Source organism: Myxocyprinus asiaticus, chromosome 43 (assembly GCF_019703515.2).
Source record: "Myxocyprinus asiaticus isolate MX2 ecotype Aquarium Trade chromosome 43, UBuf_Myxa_2, whole genome shotgun sequence".
Lineage (NCBI taxonomy): Eukaryota > Metazoa > Chordata > Actinopteri > Cypriniformes > Catostomidae > Myxocyprinus > Myxocyprinus asiaticus.
This window is the reverse complement of record NC_059386.1, coordinates 16,119,803-16,133,567: the sequence shown is the minus strand read 5'-3', so window position 1 is coordinate 16,133,567 and position 13,765 is coordinate 16,119,803. Positions and strand designations below refer to the sequence as shown.

The window sequence follows — 13,765 nt, the reverse complement described above, 5'->3', positions numbered from 1 at the left end:
CACTGGAAAACTGCAGCCAAACGTGTAAAAACACATGTGATTACGTTTTGCAAAAATGTTGCCATGGTCACATTATTATCATGAGACCAGGCTGATCATTCTTGAAAAAGGTATTTACACAGATTAATTCAAATATTTTATTTTATTATCTAATTACAACAAAACTCATAATGTTTATCATTATTAACACATTGTCTTATCGACAACACAGCAAAACATAGAACGCGTTCTCCTTAACAAATTACTCTTATCAGATGGTTCTTTTCTTGAATACAGAAGCAAGAAAATGTATGTGAACCCTTTGGAATTAGCTGGTTTTCTGCATTAATTGGTCATGAAAGTCACAGGTATAGACACACACAATGTGCTTAAGCTAATAACACAAAAGAATATATAATTTTTCACGTCTTTATTGAACATATCCCATTAAACATTCACAGTGCTGTGGAAAAAGTAAGTAAATTCTTGGATTTAATAACTCATCGATCCGCAACCAAGCATTTCCAGTAGCTGCGGATTAGACCTGCACAACGTTCAGAAGGAATTTTGGGTCATTTTTCCTTACAGAACTGCTTTAGCTCAGCCATATTCTTAGGATGTCTGATGTGAATGGCTCACTTGATGTCATTCCACAGCATCTTTATTGGGTTAAGGTCTGGGCTCTGACTGGGCAACTCCAAAAGGTGGATTTTCTTTTTTTTTAAGCCATTCTGTAGAGGATTTACTTCAATGTTTAGGGTCATTGCCCTGCTGTATCACCCAACTTCTACTGAGCTTCAGCTGGCGCACAACCACCCTGACATTATCCTGTAGAATATCTTGATAAACTTCAAGATATCTAGATGATGGCAATCCCAATTATGTTATTCCCAAACCATGTATTTGTTGAAAAGCAGTGGTTTCCTCCGTGGTGTCCTGCTCTGGCCACCATGCCTGTTTAATGTTTTCCATACAGTGGACTCATGAACAGAGATGTTAACCAATTCCAATGATTCCTTCAAGTCTTTAGTTGTCACTCTAGGGTTCATTTTTACCTCAATGAGCATCCTGCGTTTTGCCCTTTGAGTCATCCTGGCTGGACAGTCACATCTAGGGAGAGTAGCCACAGTACTAAATCGTCTCCATTTATAGACAATTTGTCTAGATCAGGGGTCTACAACCATTTTCAGGCCAAGGACCCCCTGGTATGTAGAGAGACGGAGCAGGGACCCCTGTTGCATATTGTCTGAAAATGTGTTGCATTTTATGCCTATAAAAATATGTATGGTACCATATTATCGTATGTACATATTTGATGATGTTTACATATAATTACAAATAATCATTAAATTAGGTATAGCAGAGGTCTGCAACCTTTTTGATATTAAGTGCTATTTTTAATTTTCCTTTTTAATCACTGTGTCACACCCCCTACAAAAACAAAAAAACAAAAAAGACAGACAAACAGAAAGACAGACTGTCCATGCAGAATAAAAAACCTTTTATAAGGTTACTGATAGGCCTATACCTGGAGTCTTCATCTCATGTTAGTGATCGATTTTATAAATGCGTTTCAAAATTACAGTTAATTTCTGTAGGAGGAAAATGTAATGAGGACAAATTGACTGTATGCACCTTTAATTGTTGATTTGACCATCAGTGTAGCCTATGGCAGCTTGATAATCTCAGTGGAAACTATATACAGTATTTAGACATATTACATATACATAGGTCTATACTGTATATTAAGTAAGTATAGGCTATTGTTCTAAAAGCAAAAAGCAACTAATAATACAAGAAACTGTAGGCTGACATTCGAACACCACGAAAAATGCATAGCAGACGCGTTTACTTATGCAACCCTCTACTGCAGCGCTGCTTAACATGATATGCGTTGCGTTATAAGCGGCTCGTAATGAGCATGGGCAATAGGCTAATTACGTCAAACTTTAACAATGTTCGCCGTTCCATTTAGTTCACAACAAAATAATACAGGATGCACAAATATGAGGAAGGATTACTGCAAGAGGAAGATTTGGCATGCAGGTTCGAGGGGCTTCAGAATATGAATGGACTAAAATACATACTCCTCTCTCGCCAGGGACGTGCGAGCACAAGGCGATCGTCTGTGTTCCGTGACTACTACCGGGTCCTTGGATAATGTATAACGTGCGAGTATGGGCAGCCGGTGAATTTTCTGGTGCCCCCTATGGAGCTGGTGCCCTACACAGACTGCGTAATATGCGTATAGGGAGCGGCGGTACTGTCTCTCACTCACGTCCGAGTGATTATTACGAGTGCCGGTGGTGGATCAAATAGTAATTTGCGGACACCCTGCGGCACCACCTGTTGAAGACCCTTGGTCTAGATAAATATCTAAGCTCTTCGAGATAACTTTGTAACCCTTTCCAGCTTTATGCAAAGCAACATTTCTTGATCATAGGTCTACTGAAATCTCTTTTTTGCGAGGCATGGTCCACGGCAGCAGATGCTTCTTGTGAATAGCAAACTCAAAATGTTTGAGTGGTTTTTATAAGTCAAAGTAGCTCTAACCCACACCTCCAATCTCAGTTTGTTTACTGGATGCCAGATTTGCCAACTCCGCACTCTAACTAGCTTTTGTTGACATCATTAGCCTAGGGGTTCACATACTTTTTCTAAACTACACTGTGGCTGTTTGAATGAGGTATTCAATATGTACAAGAACAATACAATAATTTGTGTGTTATTAGTTAAAACAGATTATGTTTTTTTCATTATTGTAACTTAGATGAAAATCAGATCAGATTGTAAGACAAATTTATACATACAGTACATAAATGCAGGTAATTCCAAAGGGTTCACATACTTTTTCATGCCATGTTATCTTACTGAATATCAAGTCAGTCATTTTGTCATGTCCGACTGGAAATGAACCAAGAATTGTTACCGTCTTATGTGTACATACAGTAAGACTTAAGACTGTTCTAATATGCATTTGTGTGTTAGATGCATGAAGGTCATTTGTGCTATTTTTGGCCCTTTTAGGTCTTTAGCCCCCAGTCCTTATTTTTTTCCATCCATTTTTCCTTCTGGTTCTACCTTTCTTTTTTTCTACCTTCTTTTCCTCTACACTTCCGCACCTTGCTCATTCTTCCATTTTGAGTATGCCATGGAAACCTCCTCCCCATCCCTGCTCGCCCACTCCCCAGCTGCTGCTGCTACTGCTGCAGTATCTAACATTCATTGTTGTTGCCAGGCAACAAGTCACACAGTGTTTCCTAGCAACAGGACCACCGGAGGGGTCTGCCAATCCTGAACCTCTGTGCATCTCCAACACCACCCCCCACCACCACCCACCACTCTCATTCTATCTTCTTTTTCGTTCTTCTCTATTACTTGCTGTCTCTCACCATCCCACATGCTTAATCTGTCAAATGACTCTCAGTATGTCATACTCATATATCTTTTGCTTTCTGTGTCACGTTCATCTATGTCTCATTTCCCTTCTTATCTCCTCTGGCCTTTTCCTTGTTCCTGCTATTCCGCCATCCTCAAGTGCACAAGACATTACAAGCACTAAATCAGAGCTTACAAAACACACCTATAATCACCTAAAAAACATACACCATAATCATACACTAGATTTAATTCTGTCATATGGAGTTGATACTATAGAAATTATGCCACAAAGCAATGACATCTTGGATCATTACCTCATCTCTTGTATATTGCGATCAGCTAATGTTACTCAATCTACACCACGCTATCATTCAGGTAGAACTATTCTTTCGACCAGATTTATCTCATATACTCAGTAAGCCAAAAAGTCTAGAAGAACTTGATGTAATAACAGAAAATATAAATACAGTCTTCTCTAGCACTCTTGATAGTGTCGCCCACCTTCGATTAAATTTTTTTTTATGGAAAAAGCCCCGCACCGTGGTACAATGATCACACTCATGCTCTCTAGAGAGCAGCTTGGAAAATGGAGCGCAAGTGGAAGAATACCTCTTCTTAATATTATTATCTCCTCGCTATCTTTAGGACATGTCCCAAGAAACTTTAAAATGGCAGTTATCAAACCACTTATTAAGAAGCCACAGCTTGATCCTGAAGAACTGGCTAATTATAGACCGATTTCAAATCTCCCGTTTATGTCAAAAATACTAGAAAAGGTAGTGTCCTCCCAACTATGTTCATTTCTACAGTGAAATAGTATATATGAACAATTTCAGTCAGGATTTAGGCCTCATCACAGTACAGAGACTGCACTTATCAGAGTTACAAATGACTTGCTCTTATCATCTGATCGCGGCTACATTTCTCTTCTAGTGCTTTTAGATCTTAGTGCTGCTTTCGACACGATAGATCACGACATTCTCTTGAATAGGCTTGAGAATTATGTTGGCATTTGTGGACTTGCATTAGCATGGATTAGGTCCTATTTAGCAGACCGCTACCACTTTGTATGTGTAAACGATGAATTGTCATATCAAAGAAAAGTTAAGTATGGAGTGCCACAGGGATCAGTTTTAGGGTCTCTGCTTTTCTCCTTATATATGCTTCCCCTAGGTGATATTATAAGGAAACGTGGAATAAGTTTCCACTGTTATGCTGACGATACCCAACTTTATATTTCTTCAAAACCCAACGAAAATTCACAATTCTCCAAATTAGCAGAGTGTATCAATGAAATCAAAGATTGGATGGCCAGAAATGTCCTTCTACTCAATTCCAACAAAACAAAGGTACTAATTATTGGACCAAAATCCTCTAAAAATAAGCCGCTAAAATGTAATTTGACTCTCGATGGATGTACTGTTACATCGTCTTCTACAGTGAAGAATTTAGGTGTTATATTTTATACCAATCTGTCCTTTGGAATCTAATTTCAATGTTTGTAGAACAGCATTCTTCCATCTCAGAAATATTTCTAAGTTATGACACATGCTCTCCGTTGCTGATGCCAAAAAACTAATTCATGCGTTCATCCTCAAGACAAGATTATTCTAATGCATTACTGGGAGGATGTCCTGCAAGTTCAATAAATAAACTTCAATTGGTTCAAATTGCAGCAGCAAGAGTGCTGACTAGAACAAAGAAATATGATCATATTAGCTCCATGTTACACTGGCTACTTGTTAATTTACGTATTAATTTTAAAATGTTGTTAACTACGTACAAAGCTTTGAATGGTCTAGCTCCACAGTACTTAAGTGACCTTCTACCACACTATATTCCATCACGTTCATTACGATTGCAAAATTCTGTCCTATTAATAGTTCCTAGAATATTAAAATCCAGGAAGAAGGTAGATCCTTTTCCTATTTGGCTCCCTAACACTGTTTGGGACGCAGACACACTCACTCAGTTTAAGTCTAGACTAAAGACTCATTTATTTAACCAGGGATACACCTAATTTATCAGTCAACTCACAATTAGGCTGCTTCAGTTAGGTCTGCCAGAACCAGAAATATTTATCATGATCTATAAATCTGCAAAAAATGTAATGGCATCTACGCTAATATTATTCTATTTGTTTCCCTGTCTCAACCTCGGGATTCATATCCCGAGTTTACCAGAGCCGGCCAGATCCAGCTCCATTCCAGCTTGGTGTCAGACTCCACTGCTACGTGTCCCTGAGTGATGACGACAAACTACAGCTGGTGCTAGCCAGCATCACTTTAGTTTTTTATAATGGACTTCAGAGGATGAACTGATGCCAACTCCAACCATAAGACATCAGATACTTCATATGCCACTGCCTGAACCTTGGATTTAGGATAGACCTCACTGAAATGACCTGCCGGTTGAAGTGCGATGCATCTCACTGATCTCTGCCTGCATCACCTTGGTCTATTGATGGACTACACTCTTAAAATGGAATACATAGACTATCAATTAATTGCCAACAAAAGCCTTCATCAGCCAACTAACAAAGGACATTGCATCTATGTGAACTTCTGCAGTTAATCCAGGATGACCTTCAAAGAGAGTAGCCATTAATCTTACAGTTCATACAAAATCTTTGTTTAAACACTGGCCCTTAACACTTACTAAGTTTACTCATTTTGAACCATGACTTGCACTGCACATAAATGACTAATATTGGCATTATATTCATGCTGTTTAGCCAGAGGGGAACTGGCCCCCACAGTGAGCCTGGTTTCTCTCAAGGTTATTTTATTAACCAACATCTTATGGAGTTTTGTGGTACTTGCCACAGTTGCCTTCGGCTTGCTCACTGGGGTTCTAAATACAATTATTATTTAATTATTTATTTTTATACACAATTTACCATAATATTTAATCAAACTACACAATGATAACTCTAAGACTTTATAGATATTACAGTTTCATTTTCTGTTAATGCATGATTTTCCATAAAGCTTCTTTGTAACTATGTGTGTTGTGAATAGCGCTATACAAATACAAATGACTTGACACCAGCACTGACCCAACATTAGAACATTGGCCTACTAATAAACAGAGCACCTTATTTTAGTTTTATAAGTCAATCCAATTTTAAACAGGACAGCAGTGTGCTGTTCGTCCTTCCACTTTAAACCTCTTTGCAGCTCAATAATAAAGAATCAATGCATTTCTCTATCTTTCTCTCACTCTTTTGTGTTTTCTGTCTGTCCCACTTACTCTATCTGTTTCTTCCCCTGACTACCATCATTGCAGTCCAACTCTGCTCTTTCAGTCTGTCAATATTGTCGTCATACACCACCCAGGAGACCTACTGCTCTTCCATCAATCCTCTAATGGCATATTAGATTGACCATCCTCTGTCTATCTGGCTGATCTTTGAGGAGAAGCAAATTTGAGTAATCCAAATGCAATAACCAACCCCCAAATTGGCCTTTAGTTGCAAAATTCCAGCTACAAATTAGTACAGTTGAAAGATACAATCCAAGGCACCCAAAAATTGCACGTTGAGTTCTTACCCAAAATAAACACATTTGGTTCATTGTGTCAACTAATGATTAGGTGCTTATGCTGCATAATTATGTTAGTTTTAGGCTAGGACATAAAGGCCCAATTGAGAGACACACCAGTAAATTACAAATGAGACCTAGTCAGGGGAAGATACATTGATACCTCACTACTTGTTAATAAAAAAAATGGTTTTATGTAGATTAGCTATATGTGAAGTAAATGAGAATATGCTAGTATATCTTTGAGAATGACATACCATTGAACTTCGGCAGGTCACTGCCTGAAATGTAAACTGCAGAATGTCTGATATAATTAAAGGGATAGTTCACCCAAAAATGAAATTTTGTCATCATTTACTCACCATCATGTTGTTTCTTCTTCATGCGAAACACAAAAGGAGATGTTAGCCTCAGTCACCATTCACTTTCACTGCATCTCTTTTCCATACCATCAAAGTGAATGGTGACTGAGGCGTATCATTCTGCGTAACATCTCCTTTTGTTTTTCACATACACACAAAAAAAGAAAATCACGGGTTTGGAACAACACAAGAGTAAATAAATGATGACAGAATTTTCATTTTGGGTGAACTTTTTGAATCTCTAACACTGTATTCCGAATGTACAATACATAGAGGAAAAGGAAAGAACACGCTGTACTTGTATTTGAGATCTTTCAGTACAAGCAGATAGTATAAGAGCGAGAGGTATGCAAAGAAAGAGATGCATAAAGCTGACATTTGTGGATGAATAAATCTAATCTTACACAGGTTATTTTAAACATGCATGAGTTCATGTCAGTTTAAGTAGGCTTGATTTTGGGTAAAATGTTTTAGGTATTTTGATTTGCCTTGATTCATTCTGAGATTCTTGATAAGAAATCTCAAAACAGCATATGCATTAGGCCTATTCATTTGGACAGATGTAATAGGTTGATTAACATGATAATTTAGCTTGAGGGAAAATTACTTCAGACGAGCAAAAGCATGAAGTTCTGTTAAAAGATGATGAAGTTGTCCGTTTCAGTTGATTAGGATTTACATGTAATTACAGTTAGTTATTATTAAGATGTGACCTTACCTGCAGCACTGGAGACCGTGGGCCAGTTCTGGACAAGCATGCCTTGAGCCCCCTGCATCACAGTTGATGCCTCCTCCATATGCACAGAACTAAAAGCAAAACCAAATGTCATTTGTCTTGTAATATTAAACACCCAGTAACTCTTAGGACTGTGTGTTAAGAAAATAAATAGAAAATGCAGAATGAAATTAAGGAATTTTAAAATTAAGTAAAAAGATGGAAAACATTAATAGGATAGTTCAACCCAAAAATGAAATGTCTTTAAAAATAATAATAATAATAATAATAATAATAATAATAATAGATGTTTTGGCAGAATGTAAGCCTTAGTCATCATTCACTTCCATTGTATGGAAAAAAAATGCAATGAAAGTGAATGGTGACTGAGACTAGCATTCTGCCGAAACATCTTTTCTGTTCCACTGAAGAAAGAAAGTCATATGGGTTTGGGACAACATGAGGGTAAGTAAATAAAGATTTTTCATTTTTGGGTGAACTTCCCTTTTAAATTTGGCTTGATTTTTGGGCTGTGAAAGTACAGAAATTAAATTGATGGTGACAGTTGTGTTATGTGCCAAGAGTTGCTGTATTTCTTTGAGCTATTTGGTCTGAATGTGTGTGAGATGGTGGATGTACATGTGACAATGTGTCCTAAAGTATCTGGTCTGATAAGTCTGTATGTGATCTGATGTGTCTGTGCACGAGGTGTTGTGTGTGAGTTGTCATGAGTTTTTACAGTGTTTCTCTCTGATGCTTTAACTCCTTTAGACATGTTGACTAGACAGCACATTGACAGAGAAAGTGTCTAACTGCACAGAAAAAAGGCAGTAAGAGAAGAATAGTGATGAAATAGATGTGGAAAGAAAGAGGTTAAAGGAATAGGTCACCCAAACATGATCCTATTGTCGTTCCAAACCCGAATGACTTTCTTTCTTATGAAGAACACCAAAGGAGATGTTTTAATGAATATCCCACATCCAATATGTTTTGGTGAGAAAGGGTTAGGGTTAGCCTAACCCTAACCCTAAATGACAATAGTCATATCATAATGCTTGTGTTGCACTTGCTATAGTTTACTTCCATGTTGTTTCTTCATCAAATAGCAATGTAAAATGTAAATCAATCACTCGAACAACAGCACTACATTTAGTAAGAAATAGCATGTATTATATGTATGTGTACATGCATATGGGATACAGATAGATATAGCATTTATTTGTATGAATATAGAACTAATTTCTCTTGTAATAAACAAAGAAATATATATCCTGTGATAGTAAACTTAAATAGATATGAAATATTTGTAAAAAATATAATTTATGGAAGTGCAAAAAAAACCTGACACTATTACATATCTAGGGTCTCTAATGACCCTATACACTTTTGGTACTTAAACCATTATAACATTATTATTATTATTAACTTTATTTTTATATTTTTGCACTTTTAGCATTTTTTTACACTATTTATAAAAGATCGATTGAGCAATACTAAAGAGGTGTGGGCACAACTCCAAAAAATGGATGAGGTACAGGGGGTGAAATGAGGTCCTGGGGTCTCTAAAGACCCAAGGTATTAATTTCTTTAATTTCGAACATCTTTCTCTCCTATAACACTATACGCAAAGACCCATTTCATAATCTGATTTCCCCTAATACATGGTTCAATTTCTTTATCATCTTCATCTTCCATCCCTTCCTCTCTTTCTCTCTCGCTCTATCAGCAGGCTATTTACAACATATGCCTGGGAATTTGTGGTAGACAGCTGAAGATGTACAATGTACTTAAAATTTCAACGAATGTCAAGCTGTACCCAGAGCTTTGAGTATGTATTAGAAAGCATTATGTTAAAAGGGACATTTCATTTTCTATACACACTTCCCACTGATGGCCTTTAGCTTTTCAGTGTGTTCATCGCCAGGGAAACCATGATCAGACAAGCACCTACATAATCAGCAAGGCTGTGAATTGTACCACAGCACTCCTATACATCCATTATGAATGCATAGCCATGAGGAGCAGAAAGGAAGTGGGTATAGTAGGGCATCTGCAATGCAGCACAGGGTGTGCCCTCCCATCTACAGCTCCCATAACTCTGATCCTGTGTGTGTTGGCAAGATGGATCTTTCTAATTCCCTTAAAGCTGAAATGCACCCTGTGGCTGAGTGAATGAGTGACTTTCTACAGTACCAAAGGTAAGGCTTGTCAATCGATGGGCGTGGATTAAACCCACTGGGAGGCCAAATCAGAGAGTAGATATACTGAGAGTGGCTACTCGAGGTGTTTGGAATGAGCGTAAATGCAAGAAAATCTGACACAGAGTTCAATTCGGTACATTAGGAGTCAGCCATCTTAAAGGGATAGTTGACCAAAAAATGAAAACTCATCCTCATGTTGTTCCAAACCCATATGACTTTCTTTCTTCCGTAAAACACACATTTTTTCCTTGCAAAGAAAGTGAATGGTGACTGAGACTACAATTCTGACAACTCCTCTTGAGTTCCATGGAAGAAAAAAAGTCAAAATAAGGGTAAGTAAAATTTTTGGGTGAACTACTCCTTTAACTTTTGTCCCTCGGGGTCAGAGTTCACGCATAAATAATGTAAATCCAACTTAAAACAAACAAATAATTTGCCGTACTGCATTAGTCATCAGAAGCTTTTCCTGGAATTAAACCCCAAGCAATGGTTGAACTTGAAATAATTAATAATGAAGTTTATTTGTATTCAGTGTTGTACTGTATTTATACTGTATGGTGCTATTGCTCTGAGAGCGTCAGTGAAATTTCATCTAATATATCCCCTGTGTGTTTTTGCACCAGCCTTCACACACAGAAAAGCACACACAAACACACACTCTAAACCATCCCCAGGGATGAGCTCATGGGGAAGCAGAACATTATCACATTAAACAGACAGCCATTCAACCTTTGGAAACTGTGAGTATGTGTGTGGTGGGAGAGGGCCCTGTTGTTATATACGAATGTGTGTCTGTGTGTATGTGTGAATATGTATTTTGAGGTTTAGAGATGACTCATTTTGTCAGTATTTGTGCATTTAAATACTCCCTCTGAGAGATTTGACTTGCCTTTGTATCAGGCGTGTGTGTGTCTGTATGCGCTCACATGCTCAGTTCATCAGTTAGCTTGTCCTTTCTGCTTGCTAGTGAAGGACTGTGCATCTGCTGTGGAGAATGCTGATGACCTACATACTCAAGACCAGACTGCATAGAGCCACTATGCCAGTGAAAGGCCCTTAGCAAACGCTTCAGAGCTTGTGTTTGTGCATGATGAAGACAGAGCGCAGTTGGTCGACAGAAAAAGGGTCAGAGGGTCAGGATGAAGTCAGAGAGCACCTGGTGGTCATTGTTCTGGTGTCTAGATGGTTCTCTAATGTAGACACTGCAGTCATTAGCTGGGTTTCTATTTCTGTATTTTTATGCAAATTTTGGGATATCGCATAAAAGAATGGAAACACCAAGATACAAATAAAATTTCCACAATGTGCATTAAAAAAAATGTATACGCTTACTTGAGGTGGATAAATTTTTTCTACAGTAAAGAGACATTCACATAAAATACGATGGAAACACGAATGCATTCCTAGATGCATGTTAAAAAGTAATGTGACTTTGCCTCAACAAGTCATGTGACAGAATCATTCGCTCATAACTGGACTAATGCTTTGTTCTATTTGTTCCAAGTTGGATGTGGGATACTACTACTACTTGATATCGCCAATCTCCAATCATAAAGGTATTTCATTGCCCAATGCTCGGAAGATGATGTAATGTATAAGCAAACAAAACTGCACCACTTGCATTAGCTTAGCAAGTGTTTGACTGTCAACAGAAATGTCTCCTACCAACTAAATTGCAGAGAATAAATGATACTATGCAATGCTATGCAATGCTAACTTTGTCTCTACATGTGTATGAATGTCAAAAGAGAGAATTATTTATCGTATTTTACTAATCTTTCTCTGCAAACTTGCGCTAAACAAGTTTTATTCTCATGAAGGAACTTTGATGCTTTTTATTAGCTAAAAAAGTGAATGTTTAACAATAACTTTGTAAATCTTTCTGGGTGCTGACATGTTTGCATGACGTCATGCACCTGAATCTCTGCAAAATTTGAGTTGAGGATTTCCGCACAAGTTTTTAAATTGAAAGTCCGACTTCAAGAGGTGTTCTATTGCATTTTTACAAATAAGAAGTTGGAAATACCGACTTCATGAGTTGAATGGAATGCAGCATAACCAGTGGACCTATATCATCACACAGCATCTCAAATGTTGCTCTGGTCAATCTGAAATGCTGGAGCCAAAGCCTGTCATCAGATTGATGGTCTGTTATTACCTTCCAAAACTGACTGACACACTGTCACTACCAGACATAAAGCATCTGCCACTGATCACTAGCAAACATGAAGTTCATCAGAGCTTTTTGTCTGTGTGCTCTAAACTGCAAGTAATATATTACATTTAATAAAAGAGCCACAGTGGCTTCCACAGTGACTACAACTTCCATTTCCATATCTACACTCACTGAGCACTTTCTTAGGAACACCTGTACACCTACTTATTCATGCGATTATCTAATCAGCCAATTGTGTGGCAGCAGTGCATCGCATAAAATCACTCAGATACGGGTCAGGAGCTTCAGTTAATGTTCACATCAACCATCAGAATGGGGAAAAAATTTGATCGCAGTGATTTCGACAGTGGCATGACTGTTGGTGCCAGAAAGCCTGGATTGAGTATTTCTGTTACCAGGGTTGGGGAGTAATGGAATGCATATATAATGGGATTACGTATTTAAAATACAAAATATTTTACAAAAGTATTCCACTACAGTTACAATTTAAATTAGAATACAGTTACATTCAAAAAGTATTTTGATTACCTAAGAGATTACTTTGCATTTTATTGTCATTTATTTCATTTAATATTTAGTCCTTTCAAATGGAAAACATTTATAATATAAATGATGCGATCCAAAGTGCATTTGAACAGCGGTGAAACACTTTCTTATGATGTGTTTCATTCATACGAGCAGACAGAGAAGTACGTTTGAAGTAAGTTTGGAGCAGAAGAAACAGAAATAACCCTTGTGTAAATTGTCAGCTTTACGCTAAGTTAAAATGCTATTTCTAGCCATTTTACATGCACGTTACCAGGCAAGATCATATTTTTTAATCAAGAAAATTCACGTTGGGTCATTATTTCTTTTTTTCTAGTAAGACCTTTGATATTAGGGCAAAATCGCATTCTTGATAATAATTTTTGTATTGTTTTCCTGTAAAAATATCTAAAAATCCTTATAACAAGATCAATGATTTATCTTGTTTTAGAAACAACACTGCATAAGATATTTAGGTTTTTCAGAGAATTAATTTTTAACATGTGTATTTTGTCTTACTGTACTGGCAGAGTTTTTAAAGTCAAAACAAGTGAAAAAAATATACCAGTGCTGAAGAAGTAATCCAAAGTATTTTGAATACATTACTGACCTTGAGTAATCTAACAAAATACGTTACAAATTACATTTTACAGCATGTATTCTGTAATCTGTAATGGAATACATTTCAAAAGTAACCCTCCCAACCCTGTCTGTAACTGCTGATCTCCTGGGATTTCCACACAATCTAGAGTTTACTAGTTACAAATAGAGTAAAACTAGAGATTACTCAGAATGGTGCCAAAAACAAAAAGCATCCAGTGAGCGGTAGTTCTGCGGACCAAAACGCCTTGTTGATGAGAAAGGTCAACGGAGAATGGCCAGAC

The 13,765-nt window shown here is 37.3% G+C and overlaps 1 protein-coding gene across 2 annotated transcripts in view; it reads right to left on the bottom strand.

Moving 5' to 3' along the window:
* Positions 1-13,765, bottom strand: part of LOC127433160 (protocadherin alpha-C2-like) — a 28,333-nt gene that overhangs the window by 7,345 nt on the left and 7,223 nt on the right. For both annotated transcript variants that reach the window (XM_051684858.1, XM_051684859.1), the window contains exon 3: positions 7,983-8,071. In XM_051684858.1, the coding sequence (XP_051540818.1) occupies positions 7,983-8,071 (89 nt within the window). The remainder of the gene's footprint in view (positions 1-7,982; positions 8,072-13,765) is intronic.